This window comes from Trichosurus vulpecula, chromosome 5, assembly GCF_011100635.1.
Source record: "Trichosurus vulpecula isolate mTriVul1 chromosome 5, mTriVul1.pri, whole genome shotgun sequence".
Taxonomy (NCBI): domain Eukaryota; kingdom Metazoa; phylum Chordata; class Mammalia; order Diprotodontia; family Phalangeridae; genus Trichosurus; species Trichosurus vulpecula.
In genome coordinates, this window is record NC_050577.1 from 194,874,544 (window position 1) to 194,897,590 (window position 23,047).

At 39.7% G+C, this 23,047-nt stretch overlaps 1 protein-coding gene across 7 annotated transcripts in view; it reads right to left on the bottom strand.

Moving 5' to 3' along the window:
• Positions 1-12,588: 12,588 nt before the first annotated feature.
• The window catches only part of LOC118852159 (activating transcription factor 7 interacting protein), a 169,124-nt gene continuing 158,665 nt past the window's right edge, over positions 12,589-23,047 (bottom strand). For all 7 annotated transcript variants that reach the window (XM_036761819.1, XM_036761821.1, XM_036761818.1 and 4 more), the window contains exon 15: positions 12,589-17,960. In XM_036761819.1, the coding sequence (XP_036617714.1) occupies positions 17,544-17,960 (417 nt within the window). In that variant the 3' untranslated portion in view covers positions 12,589-17,543. The remainder of the gene's footprint in view (positions 17,961-23,047) is intronic.

Below are 23,047 nucleotides of genomic sequence, written 5' to 3' on the forward strand. Positions count from 1 at the left end.
CTCTCCTGGAAAACCTTTTTTCCTTCTGCCAAAAATGATTCCTCCTTCCTCATTTGTCTCATGGCCCTTTGCTCAGACCTCTACTTTACTCTCATCACATTCTGCCCCCAGTTATTTTTATTTATGTATGTATTTATCTCATCTTTACTAGAATATAAATTCACTAAGGTCAGAGGTTATGTCTCATTACACATTAGAATGGGAGCTCAGCAGGGACAGAGATTGTCTTGATTTTTCTCTTTCTTTGTGCATCCTCAGCACTGGCACCATGCCTCCTGACGTGTAGTAGGTTCTTAATAACTATTTATTGACATTGAATCATTTCATCTTTGTGGGCTCAGTGCATACTATTCGTCAAACTGAATATCTCGTCCTCGACATACCATCATACCTCATGAACTCATCAGCAGAACAAGGAAGGCTTCAGAGATAGAGTGGCCCTTGGGCCATGAGGGAAGAGCAAGATTCTGAAAAGCCGGCTCTCAAGCCAGAGGGAGTGCTTTCCAGGTGTAGATGGAAGAGTTTGTATGAATGTAGGAAGGCAGGAGACGGCATGGTGAATTGGGAACAACCAGTAGTCCACAGGCAAATGGAGGTTTGGGAGTCATCTACAGAGCATTACAGGACTGAGGAAGAAGGCTATTTTCTGTCCAGAGACATCCAAAGTGCTGATCTTCCCTGCTCTCTTTAAAGTCCTTCATTAATCTGTTAATCTCACTCTGACTTTGACTTTTTTTTCCTGTTCTCTTCTGTTTGTTAAAGAGAGGGCCTTTTGTTGTGACAACAAGCAGCATGGGATTATTACATGCACCAAATGATTTCCTAAATATGATCCAGCTTGACTCCTCTGTACCCTATTAACTACTTCATATGCCCTCTGTCCTTTGGTGGTTTGATCATTTCAGTCATGTCTGACTCTTCATGACCTCAGTTGGGGTTTTCATGGCAAAGATACTGGAGTGGTTTGCCATTTCCTTCTCCAGCTCATTTTACAGATGAGGAAACTGAGGCAAACAGGGTTAAATGATTTGTCCAGGCTCACACAGTTAGTAAGTATCTGAAGCCAGATTTGAACTCAGGAAGATGAGTCTACCAAACTCCAGAACCAGCGTTCTACCCACTGTGCCACCTAGCTGCCCCAAGGCCAGGATACTATGAACCAATAAGCCACAGCAAGCTTGAAATGGGATCAGAGAAGACAGCTCAATGCAAAAGAGATTTTGAACAAATTTCTACTGTAGTCCATGAAAAAGTGATATGATTGGAGAAAGAGAAATCGTGACTTCAGTAGCCATGGTAATTAAGTATTTTGAAACTTTCCTGAATTCACAGCAGCAGCCGATAAGGTACTAGGAAAGAAGCCTTCCTTCCATCCAGAGGTGAGTCCCAATGAATCAACAAAGCCAGAGCCCACTTGAAGTCCCCCTCTTTTTTTTTTCAAACAGGCACTGTGCCTCTGTGTCTTTGATGGATCCCAGTAATGCATCCTGCAAGACTTGACTTCTTTTCTTAGAGCTAAGATGAATCAGGAATTCTTTTAACAATATTTTTAAGATTTTAAAATAAAACTTTATCAATATTTTTAGCTTTTATATGGCTAGGTGGCACAGTGGATAGAGCACTGGCCCTGGAGTCAGGAGGACCTGAGTTCAAATCCAGCTTCAGACACTTAAGAGCTGTGTGACCCTGGGGCAAGTCATTTAACCCTGTTTGCCTCAGTTTCCTCCTCTGTAAAATGAACTGGAGAAGGAAATGGCAAACCACTCCAGTATGTTTGCCATGAAAACTCCAAATGGGGTCACAAAGAGTGGGATGTGACTTAAATGATTCATCAACAACAGCATCATGGCTTTTCTTAGTAAAGACGATTGTTGACCTGTTTTGAGTGTCTCTATAAGTGGAGAGTTTATCAGGTGGGGGTGGGGTTCTATTAAATTTTTTTAATGTTTTGTTCAGGATATAGTTTAGGAACTTAGAATTGTTTTTCATTTACACCTCGATGGTTTGTGATTTCATGTTTCTTCCACCAAGACAGCTTGCCAGCCCTCTGGGGATGGTCTTTGAAGTCACTCAATCAATCAACAGACATTTATGCAACGCCTACAGTGTCTCTCCACTATGCTGAGAGTGTTCCCCCTCAAAAAAAAAATAACAATCCTACAGCCAAGCTGGTTGGTAACAAGCTCCTCTGAACTTAGTGAGGCTGATAACTGGACAAAAATCCTGTGGTCTTTTCTCAATCCTCATTCTCCTTGATCTCCCTGACACTGTTGATCACTCTCTCCTCCTTGATACTCTCTTCTCTTTAGGTTTTTGGAAAACTACTCTCTCTCAGGTTTCCTCTTATTTATGCAATGGCTCCTTCTCCGTCTCCTTTCCCAGATACTCCTCCAGATCATGCCCCTCAAGGTTCTGTCCTGGGCTCTCTCCTCTCCTCCCTCTATACTCCTTCACGGTGATTTTACCAGCTGCTCCCATAGATTTAATTACCATCTCTATGCTGATGATTCTCATATCTACCTTTTTCTGCCCCATCTCTCTGCTGACCTCCAATCTCACATCTCCAACTTCCTTTTAGACATCTTGAAGTAGACGTTCAGTAAACGCCTTAAACTCAGTATGTCCAAAACAGAGCTTATTATATTTCCCCTAAACCTTCCCCTCTTCTCTATTACTCTGGAGGGCAACACTGCCCTCCTAATTCCTCAGGCTTACAACCTAGGAGTCATCATGGATTCTTCATGAGCTCTCCCCGCCCCCCCCCCAATATCCAATGTTTTGCCAAGGCCACTGATTTCACCTTTGCAGTATCTCTTGAATATGCCCCCTTCTCTCCTCTGATGTTGCCACCCCTCTAGTGCAGTCCCCCCTCACTTCACACCTGGACATCTGCAATAGCCTGCAGGTGGGTCTGCCTGCCTCGTCTCTCCCCACTCCAATACATCCTCCATTTAATCACTACAGTGATTTTCCTAAAGTACAGATCCGATCATGTCACCCCCACCCCCTACTCAATAAACTCCAGTGGCTCCCGTAGTGGATCAAATCCAAAATGCTGTTTGGCATTCAAAACCCTTCATAACCTAGCTTCCTCCTACCTTGACAATCTTTTTACACCTTACCGCTTGTGTGTACTCTATAGTCCATTGACACTGGTCTCATGACTTTTCCACAAACAAGACACTCCACCTCTCAACTCTAGGCATTTTCTCTGGCTGTCTTCCATGAATCCTCTTCCATCTATGCTCTACTGACTTGCCTGGTTTCCTTTAAGTCCCAACTAAAATCCCACCTTATACAAAAAGCTTTCCCCAGCTCCTCTTAATTCTTGTGCCTTCCCTCTGCTAATTATCTTATTTATCCTGTATATATAGTTTGTTTCGTATATACTTGTCTGCATGTCGTCTCCCACGTTAGACCATAAGCTCCTTGAGGGCAGGACTGTCTTTTGCCTCTTTTATACAAAAACTCTGCAAGTATCTCCAGCGGCATTTAGCACGGTGTCTGGCACATGGTGAAAGCTTAATAAATGTTTACTGATTATCTGGAACTTTTTCTGCTTGTGGGGACCTGCTAGAATCTTCACTCCTACTATTTGATGAAAATGCCTCACTTTTATGGCACTTTATATATGTTACCTTGTCAGATCCTCACATTAACCCAGTGAGGTCAGTGCCCATTATCATGCCCATTTACAGACGAGAAAACAGAATGATCTTTTGAACCCTGGTCTTGACTAAGTCCAGTATTCTACTCACCCCATCTAGTTGTAAGGAATCAAAGTAGGCTGTTGTATTAGGAGTGCCGAGTTTATAATCTCAAAGAGGATCATAAACATGTCTGAAAGGTTCGGAACCGCCGGATATAAGAAACTCTCAAAGTAGAAGGCAGAAGAATCAAAACATTTATTTAGGCTCCACAGTAACCAACCCATGAACCAGAAGCCCCATTTTGATATGTTGATCAAAATCTTCCAGGCCCAATAAGTACGCCTTGCAAGAGTAACCAGGAGGCTACAGAGAAGCATGATTGCGTAAAGCAAAATCATGTTTCCCCCTCGATGGTAATAAGATTACCCACTGGCCTGAAGTCTTTGTTCAGCTTCCTCCCGTAGATCAGCTCTGCTACTGGCAGCTCCTGCCTCAGCTGTGTCTGTGTCTGTAACTGAAGCTGCAACTGTAACTGACGATGTAACTGTCGCTGGCTCCAACCGGAAAAGGAAAAGAAAAATCTTCAAGCTGTCCTCTCCCCTCTTATAGGGTTTTTGACATCATCAAGCTCCGCCCGAATGACCAGGGCCGATTGGTTCCTGAGTTGGCCCCTCCCCCTAGGGTAGAGGTTAACACCTCCCCTCAGCCAGCCCCATGACTCATCACACAGGAAGTTCTGGTCCTGCCCCGGAAGAGCAAGCCCCAGCGTCCAGGGAAGCTCAATGAGGCAAGCTGAGTCATTCAAAGAAAACAAAGGCCATTCTGGTTACACTCCACCCCTTGTTATAGGATACATAATCTAATCAGCCATGTATCCTAGAACATACATTGTGATTCAATTACAAAGGAAACTAAAACATATCATTCACAATAAAGCAAAACATATCATTCAGTGACATTCCCAAACATTGGTTAACGATTCAAATGCGATCCACCCCTAGATCCCAGCAAAATAATCTCTTCAATCAATCATCCCCAAAATAATTATTAATAATTCAAATGTCCACCCCTAAATCCTTGTATCCATTACATAGGATCAATAATATCATAACAATAAAACAACACAGCAAGGATAACACAAAATAAGTAAACAGAACACTATCATCATTTCCACCCCCTTTGAACGATTGGGGCTCAAAATCTTGGGGTGAGGGGTGAAGGTCTCATTTTCCATAGCTTCTTCATGCTGAAATTGGATGTAGAGATGGCCCTGCCCCCAAAAAGTCCCATTCCAGAGGTCATTTCTTTAACAAGCTGGCAGGAATTCCAAGAATGCTACATGCTTAGGCAGTCACCGGAAAGTGCAGGGTGCTTAAGCCTGAAGGAAACAAAACTAGCAACAAGGTTAGCCAAAACAAAGGACAAAAAGAATAGTCTGTGAATCTATTATTATAACCTATTCACGGTAAAATATATGGTTCAGGGGTACGATTTGGTAATTATTTTCCCCTGAATAGACAACTGTTACAGTGTTGTCCTTCCCATGGGCTATAACTTCTGCAGCCTTTGGAATATCATCTGGCTTCCGTTTTACCCATACCTTAGCTCCTGACTTTATTCTATCAATGGAGCAAGACCCTTTTGCCCCTCTAGTAGTTATTTTGGGAGGAGGGTCAGTTTTCACAAAGGGTATTTTTTCACAGGGGATAATAATGACTTGAACCATCCTATCATTTCTACAAAATTGTACAGGTTTTTTACCCATATTCTGGAGTGTCACAACAATTTCTTTTTGATAATTAGAATCTATCACTCCAGCCAATACATGTATTCCTTGAGCCGCTAATCCTGGTTTAGGTAATATCCGTCCAAGATGATTCTTGGGGATTCTCATACATACTCCAGTAGGGGTTTTTCTTATCTCTTTCCTATTTAACCTAAAATTCTCTATACAATGTAAATCATATCCTGCTGAACCAGGTGTTCCTGGACTTGGTAGTGGGACATCTTCCCTCACAGTCCAAAATTCAATGTTTTGGATCTCACATGTTTGCTGTTCTCTGATCTGCAGATTTGGGGTCATCATTCTGGCTAGAGGTGTACTCCCCCCTAAGGGCCTATTATTCAAATTACGTAAGGCAATAGACAAATTATCCTTCCAATGTCGATATGAATTATTTGAGCTTAATTTTCTCAGCTGTTCTTTCAACAATCCATTCATTCTTTCAATTAGCCCAGATGCTTGTGGGTAATATGGAATATGATATATCCATTCTATATTATTCAACACACAATATCTTTTCACTTCTTTGCCCTTGAAATGTGACCCATTGTCACTTTGAATCTGCATTGGGGTTCCATAATATAAACTTACAATATCTAGAGTTTTACAGGTGTTTTTCTGAGTTGCGTCTTTATAAGGACAAGCCACTAGTACACCGGAATAGGTGTCAACACACGTACATACATATTTACATCCTTTATCCTGGGGTAGTGGGCCAATATAATCTATCTGCCAAATTTGGGCTGGAACTTTTCCCCTTGCTATTTCTCCAGTAACTATCCTAGGAAGAGTTCGTTCTTTTTCTAATTGGCATATACAACACTCCTCTGTTATTTGTTTTAACAACGCATGAGAAATACTGATACCTCGATCCTGTGCCCATCGATGGGTGGCCTGGACCCCTAAATGGCCAGCAGTCTGGTGGACCCATCTTGCTAAGGCTGGGTCATCAGTTGGAGTCGGAGTAGGGACAATACATTCAGTAGCAATCTTTGCTAGTCGATCCGCATGTGCATTGTACTCACGTTCTGGTGTGGTCAGGGTTGCATGAGCATCAACATGAAAAACTGACAGATCTGTAACCAAAGACATGTCCCATATATTTTCCCATAACTCTTTACCCCAAACTTGTTTGCCATGAATCTCCCAATTCTGATTCCTCCATATAGGCATCCACGTAGCTAATCCATTAGCTACCGCCCACGAGTCAGTAAATATATGACATTGTCCTCCTTTCTCTGCTCTGATGGCCTGATGCACTGCCATCAGTTCAGCATATTGGCTACTTCCACCTATCCCAGAACTTTCCAGAGTTCTCCTTGTACAGGGGTTATAGGCTACTGCTTTCCAATGTCTCTTCTGTCCTAAATATTTTGCTGTCCCATCAGTAAACCAAGCATGTTTCTTCTGTTCTTCATTTAGTCCGTCATATCCATTATTCCATTTCACTAAGGATGGTACCATCTGTTGCTTAGATTCAAGGGGCTTTTCATTGCTCTCAGTATCAATGTTCGCCACAGATTCATGTAGAGCAGAAACTCCATTTTTGCCTGCTCTGGACCTATTCTGAATATACCACTTCCATTTGATTATGCTTGCCTCTTGTGCATGTCCAATTCTGTGAGAAGCTGGGGTACTCATTACCCAAGTCATAATTGGAATTCCAGGCCTTAATACCACTTCATGACCCAGAGTTAGTTGCTCAGTTTCTACTAAAGCCCAATATGCAGCTAACAGCTGCTTCTCAAAAGGTGTATATTGCACTCCAGATGAGGGCAGTTTCCTTGACCAAAAGCCTAAAGGTACACTTCGGCTTTGTTGTTTTTGCCACAGACTCCAATTTGCATAGTCATCTTGTACAGTCACTTGTAACTCCACTGGCCCATTTTGCATAGGCCATAAGTCTAGAGCTAATTGAATAGCAGCCTTTGCTTCCTCAAAAGCTCTACTTTGTTCAAGTCCCCAGTCAAATTCATATTTCTTTCTGGTGATTTTATACAAGGGTTTTAAAATCTGTCCCAAATGTGGGATGTGGTGTCTCCAATAACCAAACAGCCCTATGAACTTTTGGGCCTCTTTCTTATTGGTAGGGGTGGGAAAATCCTGGATTTTTTGTCGAGCTTGTGGGAGAATTTCTCGCAGTCCTCTATTCCACTGTATCCCCAAGAATTTTACAGTTTGAGCTGGCCCTTGAACCTTTGCGGGGTTGATTTCCCATCCTTTGCTTTTCATATGGTCAATTAATAATGCTAAACTCTCCTCCACCTCCTTTATATTCTTTCCCTGTATCATGATGTCATCTATGTAATGTGTAAGCTGTACACCAGGTAACTTTAATTCATCCAAATGTTCAGCTACAATCCTGTGGCAAATAGTTGGGCTATGAATATATCCTTGCGGCAGGCGTGTAAATGTATACTGTCGGCCTTGCCAAGTAAAAGCAAACTGATTCCATTGCTTGGGGTCTATTGGGATTGTAAAGAAGGCATTGGCCAAATCAATAACTGCATACCAAGTCCCTTCACGTTTTTGTATTCTCTCTATTAAAGTAACCGTGTCTGGGACAGCAGCATACAAGGGAGGAGTCACTTTGTTCAGCTGTCTATAATCTACTGTCATCCTCCATGTTCCATCTAACTTTCGGACTGGCCAGACAGGGTTGTTCCATTGAGTAGTTGTAGGGACTAACACTCCTGCCTCAACACATTCTCTTATAGTGTTGGCAATTTCATCTTGCCCACCTGGCACACGATATTGCCTCAAAGTAATTATTTCAGAAGGTTCGGGCAAAGTGATTGGATCCATCTTGATTTTCCCCACTAAGACTGCATTAATGCCTATTTTCCTCACAGCAAATTGGTATTTCCCTTCAGGTAAATTTAAGGTCATACCCTTCAAAATGTCTATTCCAATGATGTATTCAGGAATAGGCACAATAACCACACTATATTCTTTCTTGGGCAACTGTCCAATTTTCATCATTAATTTAACTTGCCTGGCTGATATTTCAGTCCCTCCTAGTCCTGTAATGGTAATAGGAGTTCCATGGCTGAACTTGTCTGGATTTCCATAAATAAGGGTGGCCTCGGCCCCAGTATCTATTAATGCCTCAGTTACCGTACTTGACCCATTTTTCCAATATATGGTCAAGTTAATGTGAGGTCTACAATCCAGCCTGTGTATTTCCTTAATTTGGGCTGGGGCCTGGCCTGTTCCCTAGTATTCCCTTTCATGTGATTCACTTGGGTATGAAGGTTCAACATCTGTAGCATTTGCAGGAGCAGTTCTGATTTCCCTATCTCTCCTGTTATCAAGGCCTTTATCTCTGTACATTCTATATAATTCATTGGTTGGAATTCCATCTATCATTTCAAAACCTACTCCTGCTCTCAATAAAGCAGTAAACATTTCTTTCCTTGTTACTCTCCTTTGGCGCCAAGTTTGCTGGTTATTCACCCTTCTCTCTTGAGGAGATCTATCCCTTCCCCAGTCACCTAAGTCATATAACTGTAAAATCTTATTTATCACTGTTGTAAGACGGCTCCCTACTTCTCCAAGTAATAAATTCAAAATTAGTTGTTTATAAGCAGGGGGAGCTGTCCTAATTATTAAATTCCTATGAGGCAGTTCCATTGAATCATTGTAATATTTGTCTGCAGTTCCTGTCATAATGGCAGTCTTCATTACCTCCTCCTTTAGTCTCATGATACAATCTCTAAGTGAATACCAGGGTCTGTGCTCAGTGGGCCACATAGAATCAGTAGCATATCTCTTATTGCATCCCACAGCGGCTAATGCCAACAGAGTAGTCCTGCTATCACCATCTCCTTGCTGATGATGTTCCCTAAAAGCTTGTTGAACTAGAGGATCATGGCTGATACCTATGAATCTCATGCAGTCTGTCCCATCTACTGATATTCCACCGGCCCCTTGATCACTGAGTCTTACCATCCAAGATATCAATGGTTCTCCTATTCTTTGGCTGAATCTACTCAAAATATCTGTGACCTCTTGTGGTGAGAAATCTTCCTGAATTTCCCTTGTAACTGAATCTTCACCTCGGGTTTCTGTCTTCCTCCTTTGTATGGGTCGAGCCCTTGTCTGATCATTTAACCATCTCCTATTCTCTGTGTGAGGCACATCCTGAACCCCAGTAGTGTTTTGTGCCTCAGCCCCTAACATTGTCTCATTCTCTCCCCACTCACTTCCTCTGCCACCATGGCTAGGACGAAGCAGGCAGTCAGGCTCTTTCTGGGCTGGGTTGAAATGCACTCTGGGCTTTTTTGGTCTCCTGTTGCTCTTAGCCACATTAATAGAAAAGTTCTCATTTGAGTCAGTTTGGTCTCCTGCTATCTGAGATTCCTCTTCTTCCTGTGGGGTAGGAGTGCCCCCATGTCTTTCACTTAATCTCAATCTTTCGTATACTAGCCGGTAGGCTGATAACACTATCCAGCTTTGCCTAGATAGTGATGCCCCTGACTGAATCCCAACTTCTCGTAAACACTTTTCCAAATCCCTAGGATCTCCTCTCCGTAGCCTTGGTTCCCAGTTTTCACAGGGTCCAGCTTTTTTAGCCAATTCTTTTGCTAGGGAGGAATAAAATGGATCCTCCCATCCTGGGATATTCATCTCTTCCTCTGAAATTGTTCTGCTTCTAAATAGAGATCTTATACCTAGCGATCCTGTTCGTGACGCCAAATGTATTAGGAGTGCCGAGTTTATAATCTCAAAGAGGATCATAAACATGTCTGAAAGGTTCGGAACCGCCGGATATAAGAAACTCTCAAAGTAGAAGGCAGAAGAATCAAAACATTTATTTAGGCTCCACAGTAACCAACCCATGAACCAGAAGCCCCATTTTGATATGTTGATCAAAATCTTCCAGGCCCAATAAGTACGCCTTGCAAGAGTAACCAGGAGGCTACAGAGAAGCATGATTGCGTAAAGCAAAATCATGTTTCCCCCTCGATGGTAATAAGATTACCCACTGGCCTGAAGTCTTTGTTCAGCTTCCTCCCGTAGATCAGCTCTGCTACTGGCAGCTCCTGCCTCAGCTGTGTCTGTGTCTGTAACTGAAGCTACAACTGTAACTGACGATGTAACGGTCGCTGTAACTGACGATGTAACTGTCGCTGGCTCCAACCGGAAAAGGAAAAGAAAAATCTTCAAGCTGTCCTCTCCCCTCTTATAGGGTTTTTGACATCATCAAGCTCCGCCCGAATGACCAGGGCCGATTGGTTCCTGAGTTGGCCCCTCCCCCTAGGGTAGAGGTTAACACCTCCCCTCAGCCAGCCCCATGACTCATCACACAGGAAGTTCTGGTCCTGCCCCGGAAGAGCAAGCCCCAGCGTCCAGGGAAGCTCAATGAGGCAAGCTGAGTCATTCAAAGAAAACAAAGGCCATTCTGGTTACAGCTGTCAGTGGAGGTAGGAAAAGATTATGGGATCAGGAAGGGGAGGGGAAGTATAGGAACAAAGATTAGGTCTACGGAGGTGATGAGGGCAGTACTGACCCCTATTAATAGGTCTTCTTCATAAGGAAAAATAGATGTATTCACTTCCATTACTTTAGGAACCCATGTATTCCTAGATGCTGGCTGTAGAACACATTACCCCAGAAACGGTTCCATAGCTACTGTTTTGGACTTCTGCCAGGTCATTCGCTGAATTTGTGGCAATTACCACCATCTATATTGAGCATAAAGTAGAAAGATTTGGAATTTCGCCAGCTTTGCCCATCTCTTGCCACTCAAAAAATCCTTACACATTAGAATAACCATAGAGAGAAGTAGCTGGAGCATTAATTTATGTACGTTCATGGTCTATCCATGCACTGAGCATAGATTTGATGAAATCACAAAAAGGGAATAGAGATGGGCATTTGCAGATGATTTTCTACACCAGGCCAGATCCTTATGGTCACACCACTGTAAACAATGGTTAAGATCAAATGAAGTATAAGATAGGGAGGAGTATGCTCTCATAGAAAATTTCCTTCGAAGAATCTATACTTCTCCCTGGTGGAAAGCTGCAAGGTAGGCTTATCTAGACTGCAACATGCTGCCAAGTGTGACTTCCACGGGAGATATGACTTAAGAGGGCACAGGTGACCAGAAAGGGAAGTTTGGAGGATCATAGATCTCGGGCTAGAAGGCATCTCAGAGGACTTCTAGTCCAACCTCATTTTACAGATGAGGAAACTAAGGCCCTAGGAGGCCAAGTGTCTTACCAGAGTTGGTAAGCATTAGAGGCAACATTTACATCCACTTCACTCCCTCGATATTGGAGCCAGCCCTTTCTACTGTACCACACCGTGTCTAGCTGGGGATGAGACAACAAAAGGTCCACACGCTGGCATCTTTAACTTGCAGGATGAAACTAGGGAAAGGCTTCTAGGATGTGGACTCTATGGAAAATCAAACTAAAGCTCTGTAAGGTTGATGAAGTGTTTCACTTCTTATTGGATCCTGGTTACAACCAAGTGAAATCAATCACAAGATAGAGATCCTATCATAATAACCAAATTAACTGAATGCAAAGGTATATTAGAGTCCATTCTACAGAAATGGAAGCTGAAGAGGCTTAGAGTGGTTCAGAGATCCATGATCATGCAACTGAGATCTGAACCCAGGCCCTTCTTTACTTAGAATATATGGTTCTTCCATATACCACACGGCCTGTCAAGGACATGGACAAGGATCACACAAGATCAAGGATCCATCAAAGTATGATCCCAAGAGTCATTTGTTCACTAAAATTTGTCTAATCACACAAACTTTCTAGAAACGTATTTTAAATTCAGACACCAATTGTATTTGTCACGAACAAATTTCTAGCAAATGAATTGTTCAGTAAAAGAGAACTCCCATGTATCAAGAGGTTGTGTAAGCTATCAGCTAGATTTCTTTCTGATGGTCAGTCTGTACCATTTTGGTCTTTTCTTTATTATAAATTACTCCTTAAAGGCTGAAGTAGGGCATCAATTCTTAAATTATCAAGTTATGCAGTGGATGAAAGGCACTTACTGAGCTACTTGTACCAGTGAAGGATGGAGGGAGGGCACAGTGCGCTGAACAAATATGATCCTTACAAAGTGATTATTTTCAAAAGCAAGCAACACAATGGCTCAAGACAACCAGAACCAATCACAAGAGGACTCAATGTTAAAAACCCAGTAGTTTATTTCAAAGTATAAATTTCAGGCTTGTTGGACAAAACCCCACTACAGATAACACTTGTACAGACACTAATCTATCAAACATACAAAAACAAAACAAAAAAATCCCCAAACCTAATAAAAATAGGGACAGCTTGCAGAAGCCCAATTTACAGTGGGCTTTGGGTAGGTCCTACATTATATTATTTACACCTTCAGCTGCAAAAAAGAAAAAGAAGAAAAACAGGCTCCAAGTTTCCTACAAAGTATTTATTCTTATATTTAATTTTTAAATGGCTGATAAATTACTAAAGCCTGGATCCCCAAATGTAGGATGGTAGCCCAGAAACTTTATTTACAAACAAAATTCTTTAAAACCAGACAGCATTTAAATATAAAAAGTGAGTACTCAGCCTACATATACAACAAAAGAGAAAAACAAGGAGAAACTGATTTTAACATGATAATGACAAAATAATTTGAAAATGAGAAGACAAAACATTTCATTTCTGTTCTTGAGTTCATTTTTGTAGCACTTGGACTCCCCATCTGCTGGCTCGAGGGGATGAATATTGATTAACATGGCTGTCATACTAACAACCTCGTCTGAACTCCTTTAAGTTGCCAACACTTGTATTTACCCCAACACCCCACCAAAAGATAAAAAGACTTTACAGTTTCCTAAATGTAAATACTTAGGAAGGCAGGTTCATAGCTTTCTTTTGGGTAGTGTTATTTGCAATTATCTATCTAATACTGGGACATGGTTATTCTGGGAATTAGAGCAAAACTAGGTTCACACACAGATCTGCATCATAATGAGAAATCACAGGATAGATAGTGATAGAAATGGCCCAATGAGAAGGGAAGCTGGGAAGAGAACACTTGGAGGTTTGCAATAACTCTATGTAAAGATCACAGTGTGCAGAGAAGGTGAAGGATACCACAGGCATTACTTTTTTTTCTCTTAATTTTGTACAGTACTGGAAAACTTTCAGAGACCAAAGATGATGAGCACATTATAAAGATCATGCAGTACTACTAACACTACATAAATGGTAGTAGGTAGGACTTGCTATAATTTGCCTTTTCCATTGTAAATTACAGAAATTAAAAACCAAAACCTAAGTTAACACTTAATAGAATTGAGGAAATTGTATAAAGCAATCACGCCCCTTTTGGAGCAGCTTTGCATAAAGGACACATGTACCCTAAGATTGCAAATTATCTCAAGTTCCTTGGTTTAAGAGGTTTCTTCAGAGGTACTTATTACCAGCTATCATAAAAAGGGAAAAAATGAGTGAGGAAAAGAAAGGGTCACTCCCAGTGAACAGTCAGCTTCCAATAGAGAGGAAACTTTGCCACAACTCCACCATAAACAAATTTTTTGGAAAGTATCACAGTATGCTTCATATTAAGAAATGGAGGAGGGTTAAAATTATATTTATGAATAGATGGAGTCCATGTTCCATTTACATATTTACTGGCAAGAACAAAATTTTTGAAAGGAATAATCACACTTAAAACAGGGTGAACCGTTAATTAGACAAAGTACAAAATTAAAAAAAAAACAGCACTGCCACTTTAAAAGTCAACTAAACTTTTACTACATTTCAAGTTAAAATCCTTAAAATTCTCAAGATTTCCAACAGGGCAACACTAGGGAGATATTGTCATACTAAAAATGTAGCAAGCTTGCATTCCCATAATGTGAAAATCCAGCTTATAATACTCTGTGAAAAGGTACCATGGAGTAAAGAGGTATCATGGAGTGTAACTCTTAACCAGAGCAGAACTGTTCAAAGTGGCTACTTGTAGTCATTTGTGATCTCAGCTTTTCTCTAAAAGTAACATCAAAAGCCCAAACTCTCAAAGTGAGACTAGCCAAGAATGAGAAGTGCTCTAAGTTTTAGCCTCGACCCCTTTTTGCACATTCAATCAGCTGCTGCCTCCAGACCCCACAGGGGTACTAGTTTGAGGGATGGCTGCAGTTAACAGACTTAAATGTACTATCAATCCACTGGTTATGTCTAAACACTTGTAATCAGACCATTAATAATTAAAATAAAATTACACATATTGAATATTGTTCTACATGAGGACTAACCATAATTTGCCATCTCCAAGTTGTTGCAACTCTCTTTGCAACTTCCTTCCACTGTCTGGAACAAGAAAAAGCTCAAAGTATTATTTTTGCCCTATTTTATTAAGGGAGACAAAATTTTACAAAGTAATTTTCAGGATCACCATTTGAGATTTCCAATTGTTTTCCTCTGACAAAACACAAAATGGGAAAACAGGCTAAATAAAGAAATCTATTTTACTTGCTTGGCTTTGCTACCTGACTTCTATGTCTTTGTACTAGGAAGGCTTTCATCACAAATATTAGTGCTGATGAATGGAGAGTCATACTGATCACTCTAGGCAATGTATTTTTTCTAGCAAAGTCAGCAAATAGGTGGGTGTCACATAACCATTAAACAAGCCAATAAAGAACATTGTCAAAGATGGGCATGCTGTAGTCGGGAATCATCATGAAAACATAAGCAACTCTTCTTGATTGTTAAAATTTTTTGTATATACATGTAGAAATATGTATATATTTATATACATGTATAAAATAGGACATCTCTTCCAAATGAAATTTCTATCCCAATGTTTTGCGGTATGACATTGGTAACTGCTTTACCATCACCCTTAAAAAATGTTCTAGAATGACTACAAGGCCCATAGTTGGCAAGAACTGGCTCTACGCAGACTCACAATAAAAACAATAAAAGAACTGATTGGCTTTATCACAACACTAATTCTCGTTTAGTCTTATTCCTGGAAAGGGAAAGGAAGGCATCAGAGCATTACACTATTGGCAATCAGTAGTCAGAAAGGCTTTGTTCAGCACCAAGCCTATAATGTTCACACTAACACAGATTACATCAATCTGAAGTGTGAACTCTATCAGAAGATAATTTCCTTACAGGCCCAACTACAAACCATCAAAGATATACAAAAAAGGACAGGAAGAGAACAAAGTTAGCTCCCTCCTATGCTTTAAGAAAAGTTATAAATCTCAGAATTAGATTTTTGAAAATGAGATGGCAGGAATAAAGCCACCAACATTGCAAATTTAGAAAGCTATTTCACAGACTTCATAAGTCTTTTATAACCCTCTCCTACCTCTTCCAACTTATTCCAACCCTCCCATCCCCACCAACATATCTATTCCCAATACCTGTTGAATACCAATATGGTTAACATTTAAAAAACAAATAAATCATGATCTAAGGCTGAATCCCTTGGAGCTAAATTATGATTCCCAGAAGTTTAAATAAAAGTATGCTAAATAAAACAACACAGAAAGATACATCTTTAATTCTGACCAAAGTGTATGTAGAATTTTATGAGGGCAGGTCTAAGTGTTACCTTGGCACCATCAAAAGATAAAAAATCCTTTATTTGCATGACTGCTTAGAACAGATCCACAAGAATGATGTGAGAAAAGATGTGAACCATTCTCTACTTGATTTATTTTAACATAGCACACGGATTGCTCCAAACCACTGAAACAGTAAGATTAACAAGTTTATAAAGCTAACTTTGCCTTGGGTCTTAGTTATTGGAAAATGATTTTGCTACTCTAAAACTAAAAGAATATTAAAAATTTATGGTAATGGCAAGCTAGAATTGCCTTGTTAATCATTGTTGCAAGTAGGCAATGTCGATGCCAAAAGATGGCTGAAGGATGATGCTTTTAAAATATAACCTGGTAAAACTTCAGTCCACACACTGCACGCAGTCAGCTAAACTAGAAGTAACAATCAAAATTCTGGATATATTATAAGGAGGGAGAGGGAAGACAGCTTATTCATGAACTCTGAATAGACCTAATGATACCATGGGGTAAGAATCATAAAAGAGCCTAAGGTTTTGTTTCCCTTAACCTCAAAACTGTCTCATAGGAAAAAAAATCATGTTTTGAAGTTAGGGAGAAAATGAAGATATAAAATAAAAATTTCAAAGGGAAAAAAAGTAAACAGCAATAGAGATATGGCCATGTTTGTTTTTGTAGTTAATCTTTAAGGCACAAATAAATTTAAAAGAATTGGTAGGAAAGACAGGAAGGGCAGAGGGGGTCTGTTAGTTAAGCAGGTATTAAATGGCCTAGAGAACATATTCTCAAATCAGGCAGGAAAGTCTTTTTATCTTTACTATGTTCTTTCACTAAAACTGACCAGAAATAATGTCCTCTTCCTTCATTAATGTTTGCATTTTGAGAACATATCCTTAGCAAAGAGAGTGAGTAGTTCGGAAGAAAAATGTTTATTTTTTTTTCCAGTCAAAACTTAAGCAGATACTAGGAAAGGGACCCAAGTTAAGAAAACTATTAGGAAATCTATATATTTGAATTAGCCTACTGGAAAATTAGTTCGCGTGTGCTTTTTGTTTGATTGTTTCTTTGGGTTATGTTTAGCTTCAGTTGTGTAGTGCAAAGTATGAACCCACCCTCATTGAGAAGCAAAATCCTAACTGTCCATGCTCTTTTCTCCTTGACCTTTACACTCTATACTGGAACAGAGGTAAATTGGAGGATGTAAAGAGGAGACACTGCTGCAATGAATCAAATAAACAAACAAATAGGAAACAAACACACACACACATATACATTCTCTCACACTCACACGCACAAAATGTCCCCCAAATCTCAACACTAAAAGGAAGGTGCACATTTATATTTCAAAATCCTGAAGGTTGAAATGTCCAGGAAAATAGTTCTTGCTTTGTGGACTGAGAGTTTATTTTACTTCTGGATATAAATGTATGTAGTGTATTACACACATCTGTCCAAGAAATCTTGCAGAATGTGGATTTTACAGTGAATATCATGCACAAGATTAAAAACAGGACCAAAAAAAAAATGGAACTCTTAAAAGAAAGACAGATGTAAAGGCTCCGAGTGTTTAACTGCTCTGGGAAGAGATCACATCCGTTGACTGGGGATCACAGAAAGGTCCAAAACGTCCATAAATGTCCTTGGCTCGGACAGCAAAGTAGTATTTGCTGCCAGATACAAACTGAGTAAGAGTACATGCCATAGGCAGAGGAAGTGCTTTTACCTCCCCAATTTTCTTCCACTGTGATGGCATTGTGGCACTGGGATCCTCATGGTAAGCATAGAGGTGATAACTATCTACGCTGGCACAGCTACGGTCCACTTCCAGGACACTCCAAGACAGCACAATGCCATTCTGGCTTTGCACCCGAGCTAATTTCAAGTGTGGCTTCTGAGGAAGGGAGGTACTGGCAGCTTCTGGGGGCAGACGTTGTGGTTGAGGGGCTTCTGGTAGCGGTGCTGGGTGCACAGGGCGAGATGGCTCCTAAAACACAAAAGAAAGTAGAGACAAGATTAGAGTTGCAATAACCAAAAAAAAAAAAAGGGCTCAGGTTCATATTTTCAGAATTGGAATGGAGCTTAGAGATTAGCTAGTCTAACATGTTCTATCTGGTCTCACCTTAGAAGCAGGATTATTACAGCAGAAAGAACACTCACTCTGGAGTCAGAAGACCTGAGCTAAAATACTGCCTCTTTTAAAAAGCTTGGCAAGAGACTCCACTAAACAAAGTCATCCCCAAAACATTGAAGGATGAAAATGGAGGGATACTTGATAGAAGAAAAATGGGAAAAGATCTATAAAGATTTACCATTTACAACCTTTTTTCACCATAAAAGGTAGTGGAACTATTACACTTGGATCCTAACATCACAGTCCTGGATGTGCTTTTAGAAGAAGCAGAAATGACACTAAAAAGAATACAGATAGGAAGAGCACCCCATTGTGATTATCATCTGTTGATGAAGCATTGTATTCATTAGAGCAAAATGCTTCCTCAGTGATTCTTTTCTAATAAGATGCCTCTCATCCACACATCAAAATAATCAAGTATTCCTAAAAATCATGATAGAACCACATTCCAGAACTATAATTATAAAGATTACACACGACATAAAACGAAGATTTATGCTTGCCAAAGGAGTTCACTGTTGGGATGAAAGAAATTCAGTACAAAGTGCAAGTTGAAGAGGGTTTCTCTGTGTTTGATAAGATCTTCTAGTTGCTGCGGTTTTAAATGACAATATTCTGGTTGTATCAAGTCCCTGAACGTTACAGAGACCCATAGAAGAAATTTGTAACCACTCCAAGAGTGATAAGAGCTTGACCATCCATACAGGAAAGACTTTAGTGATTAAAGAATTTCTCTTCCTCAGATTATGCTATGCATTTGGAAAGAAAACAAGGAGGTTGGACTAGATAGATTTGAGGGCCCACTCTTCCAGCTTTAATCTTTGATCCTACAAACTTACTCATCTTATAAATGAGTAAATTAATTGTGTTACACACTTCAATACAAGTATACCTTATTCTGATTTTGAATTATTTAAAACGTCAGCATTGCTACTCCCTCCACTAACACAGATCTCTATCCCTCAACTTGACCCTTACAATCCTTTATGATATCGATTCCCCTGTTTACCCAATAAGCTGGATGCTTTTCTCCATTTTGTATGGATACCAGTATTAGCATTCTGGCTATCTAGTTTTTTTTCTATCATTCTAATTTAAAGACCAGACAGTATCTCTTTCAAGTCATAAATATACTTGATTAGTCTTTTTCTCTACTTATTATAAACATCATTGCAGCCTACTTATTCCTAACAATTATTTAAATTTATTATTGTTGTTTTTCAATATTCAGCCATTTCATCTCTCAGAATACTGGTGGCCCTCTTTCATGGTAAACAGTTTTAATTACTGAATTTTTAGGAGTACCTCTAGACTTCCAAAATTTGGAGGTTCTAGTCCACAATTTTATGCCCAACATTACTGCAGCCACCAGTAGGAATGTCTAATTGTCTCGACTACTTTACAGATAAACTACTAATTTGTTCATTGTTGTAGGAAACAAGTCATTCAGAGACACACTGCTGGAAATTCTTAGAAAACACTGAGGCAATATTTCACTGTTTTAAAAATGAATGGATATGGAGTACTATGATACTATAACAATTAACAAATATGAAGTAGAAAGGGAAATAGGAAAATACTTAATGAAAAAAAAATTTTTAAAAAGCGGAACCAAAAGAACTGAGGACACAATTATTACACAGAGGATAAAGAATGAAAATAAATGGGTAGAGAAAACTGATGGCAACTTAATGGAAGTGGCTCAAAAGTTAAGACAATTTATGAATCTGATTATATTGATATTTAATACTGCTAATAGTATGGTATTTTTAAAAACTGGAGATGTCAAGTTTTTAGATTTCTATTGGACCTCTGATCCCATGGATCTGGGAATTCTCTCAAACACAATGTAGATCACAATGCAAGCTTGGCTTTCCTGTGAAATTCTTGTCTATATCTTTCTATAAATCTAAAACAGAAGGTTCACCCAACATGCTTGTGGCCTTCCTTGCTTTTTCCTAATATTGCAGAACTATCAGGAGAGCACTCTACTGATCATCATCTCTTACTCTTGCCCACATGGCCTATCTTCTCTTCCTTCCTAATATACATTTCCTCAATAATAACTTTTATTCCTATTCTTCTTTGAGGTTTCTCATTGGTTATAGTCTATAGCCTACTCATTGTTAGAAAAGATGGACTTCTGTTTCCATGAGAGGTTATAGACGTGTTGCAATCTGCCAAAGGCAAGCCATCTGTTCTTTTCTTCCAGGCTAACCTGGGTCCAATTCATTGTCCATGTTATGTCTATCACACACATACATACTAATAGACAACCAATGTTTTCTTTCCAAATGCATAGCATAATCTGAGGAAGAGAAATTCTTTAATCACTAAAGTCTTTCCTGTATGGATGGTCAAGCTCTTATCACTCTTGGAGTGGTTACAAATTTCTTCTATGGGTCTCTGTAACGTTCAGGGACTTGATACAACCAGAATATTGTCATTTAAAACCGCAGCAACTAGAAGATCTTATCAAACACAGAGAAACCCTCTTCAACTTGCACTTTGTACTGAATTTCTTTCATCCCAACAGTGAACTCCTTTGGCAAGCATAAATCTTCGTTTTATGTCGTGTGTAATCTTTATAATTATAGTTCTGGAATGTGGTTCTATCATGATTTTTAGGAATACTTGATTATTTTGATGTGTGGATGAGAGGCATCTTATTAGAAAAGAATCACTGAGGAAGCATTTTGCTCTAATGAATACAATGCTTCATCAACAGATGATAATCACAATGGGGTGCTCTTCCTATCTGTATTCTTTTTAGTGTCATTTCTGCTTCTTCTAAAAGCACATCCAGGACTGTGATGTTAGGATCCAAGTGTAATAGTTCCACTACCTTTTACGGTGAAAAAAGGTTGTTAATGGTAAATCTTTATAGATCTTTTCCCATTTTTCTTCTATCAAGTATCCCTCCATTTTCATCCTTCAATGTTTTGGGGATGACTTTGTTTAGTGGAGTCTCTTGCCAAGCTTTTTAAAATGGGTTTTACCCTCCAGTGTTTCTGTTTACATTGCTTTTGATCACAACCTCTCTCTTCCTGGAAAAATAAGTCAAATGTTTGCTAACTAGAGTGCTTTTGGGATCCTGTTGGAGTAAAAATTTATAACAGCTAAATTATTATGTAAAAATATTGTCATCAGTATTGATGTCATTTCTGATGTCCATGTCCTATTATTGCTAAGATAACTCACTAAATAGTTAGGTACTAAGCTGTTTTCATCACATAAAGGCATGAGGTTTCTGTGCAGTCTCGACAAGTCTTTGGCTTCTCTCATTCCTTTTTCCTGAAACATGGTTTCCTATAGGTAGTATTATGCAGTGCAAAGACATCTAGAGCAAGGGATAATCTGTTTTTGTGACATGAACCACTCTGGCAGGTCCAAGTAGAACTTATGGATCCCTTATCAGGATAATGTTTTCAAATGCATAAAATAAAATACACAAAACTCATGACCAAGGAAAACAACTGTAATGAAATAAAGATTTTTTTTCCATCTAAGTTCACAGACGATCTGAAATTATCTGTGGAGCCCTACTCTATCCAAAGATCCTAGATTCAAATTCCACCTCTAATACTTACAAGTCACCTTGAACAATTCACTCATCTCCCTAGGATGCAATTTTTTCATCTGCAAAATGAGAAGTTAGAGGTGGGATCTGAATCTAGAGTACAGCTCTACAGATCATAGATTTCATACCACCATGCCGTATAGAAATGATGAAGGGTCAATTAAGGAGAATCAGACATAATTTCTGTAGGTAGTACATATGGAGGGGAAGAGGGTACACAACTGTTCTAACTGGATAAATATAAAGTCATTTTATCTAACTTCAGGAGGGTCTTCATTGCAGCAGGGAAAATATTTTTCAAAATTTGCCTTTTCTCCTCCAGCTTCCTACACATTCCTGTTCCCTGCTGTCTCTTTAGCTAAGGATCTCACCTCTTAATTTACTGAGCATATGGAGGCTATTCTGTATGAACTTCTCTCTTCTCTTTCTTTCATCCCCAAACCCTTTGAAATCATCCCTCATTCTCTCCTGTTTTACCCCAGTCTCAGGCAATGAGGTAGCCCTTCTTGCCAAGGTCAATCCCTCTATATATGCACTTGATCCCATTCCTTCTTGCTTTCTCCTGCAGGTTGTAACCTCAATCCCCATATTTTCTCTTTGGAATCTCCAACTGTCCCCTATCTACTGGTTCCTTATCTACTGCCTTCAAACCTGCTCAAGTCTCCCCCATCCCTAAAAAATCCCTTTACTATTGGTTATCAAGTCTTATCAATTCTGCCCTTCTAAGATCTCTCATAAACAACTCATTCTTTTCTCTGACACTGCTACCACCCTGGTGCCAGCCCTCATCACCTTGTGCGTTGATAACTGCAATAGTCTGCTGGTGGGTCTGCCTATCTCAAGTCTCTCCCCGCTACAGTCCACTCAGCTGTCCAAAGTGATCTTCCTAAAAAGTACTCATCTGACCAATGTCACTAATCCTCCTTCTGTCCCCTACCCTCATAAACTCCAGTGGCTTTCTATCACTTCTAGGATCAAATATAAAATGCTCTGGTTTTTAAAGGTCTTCATAATCTTGCCCCTTATGCCCTTTTTAGTCTTCCTATACCTTACTCCTCTCTATGAAGTCTATTACCCAATGACACTTGCTGTTTCTTGCAGAAGGCACTCCATATCCTGACTGGGCATTTTCCCTGATTATCTCCCATACCTGGAATTCTTCAAGTGCTACCTAAAACCTCATCTTCTGTAAGAAGCTTTTCCTGATCCCACTTAATGCTAGTGCCTTCCCTTTGTGGATTAGCTATAATTTATCCTATGTATACACTGTTACTCATCAGCTCTACTGGGTTTAATTATGATATTCATGCAATGACTCACAGATATTTCCTTCCAAATGCTCTACTCTTCTAAACATCCC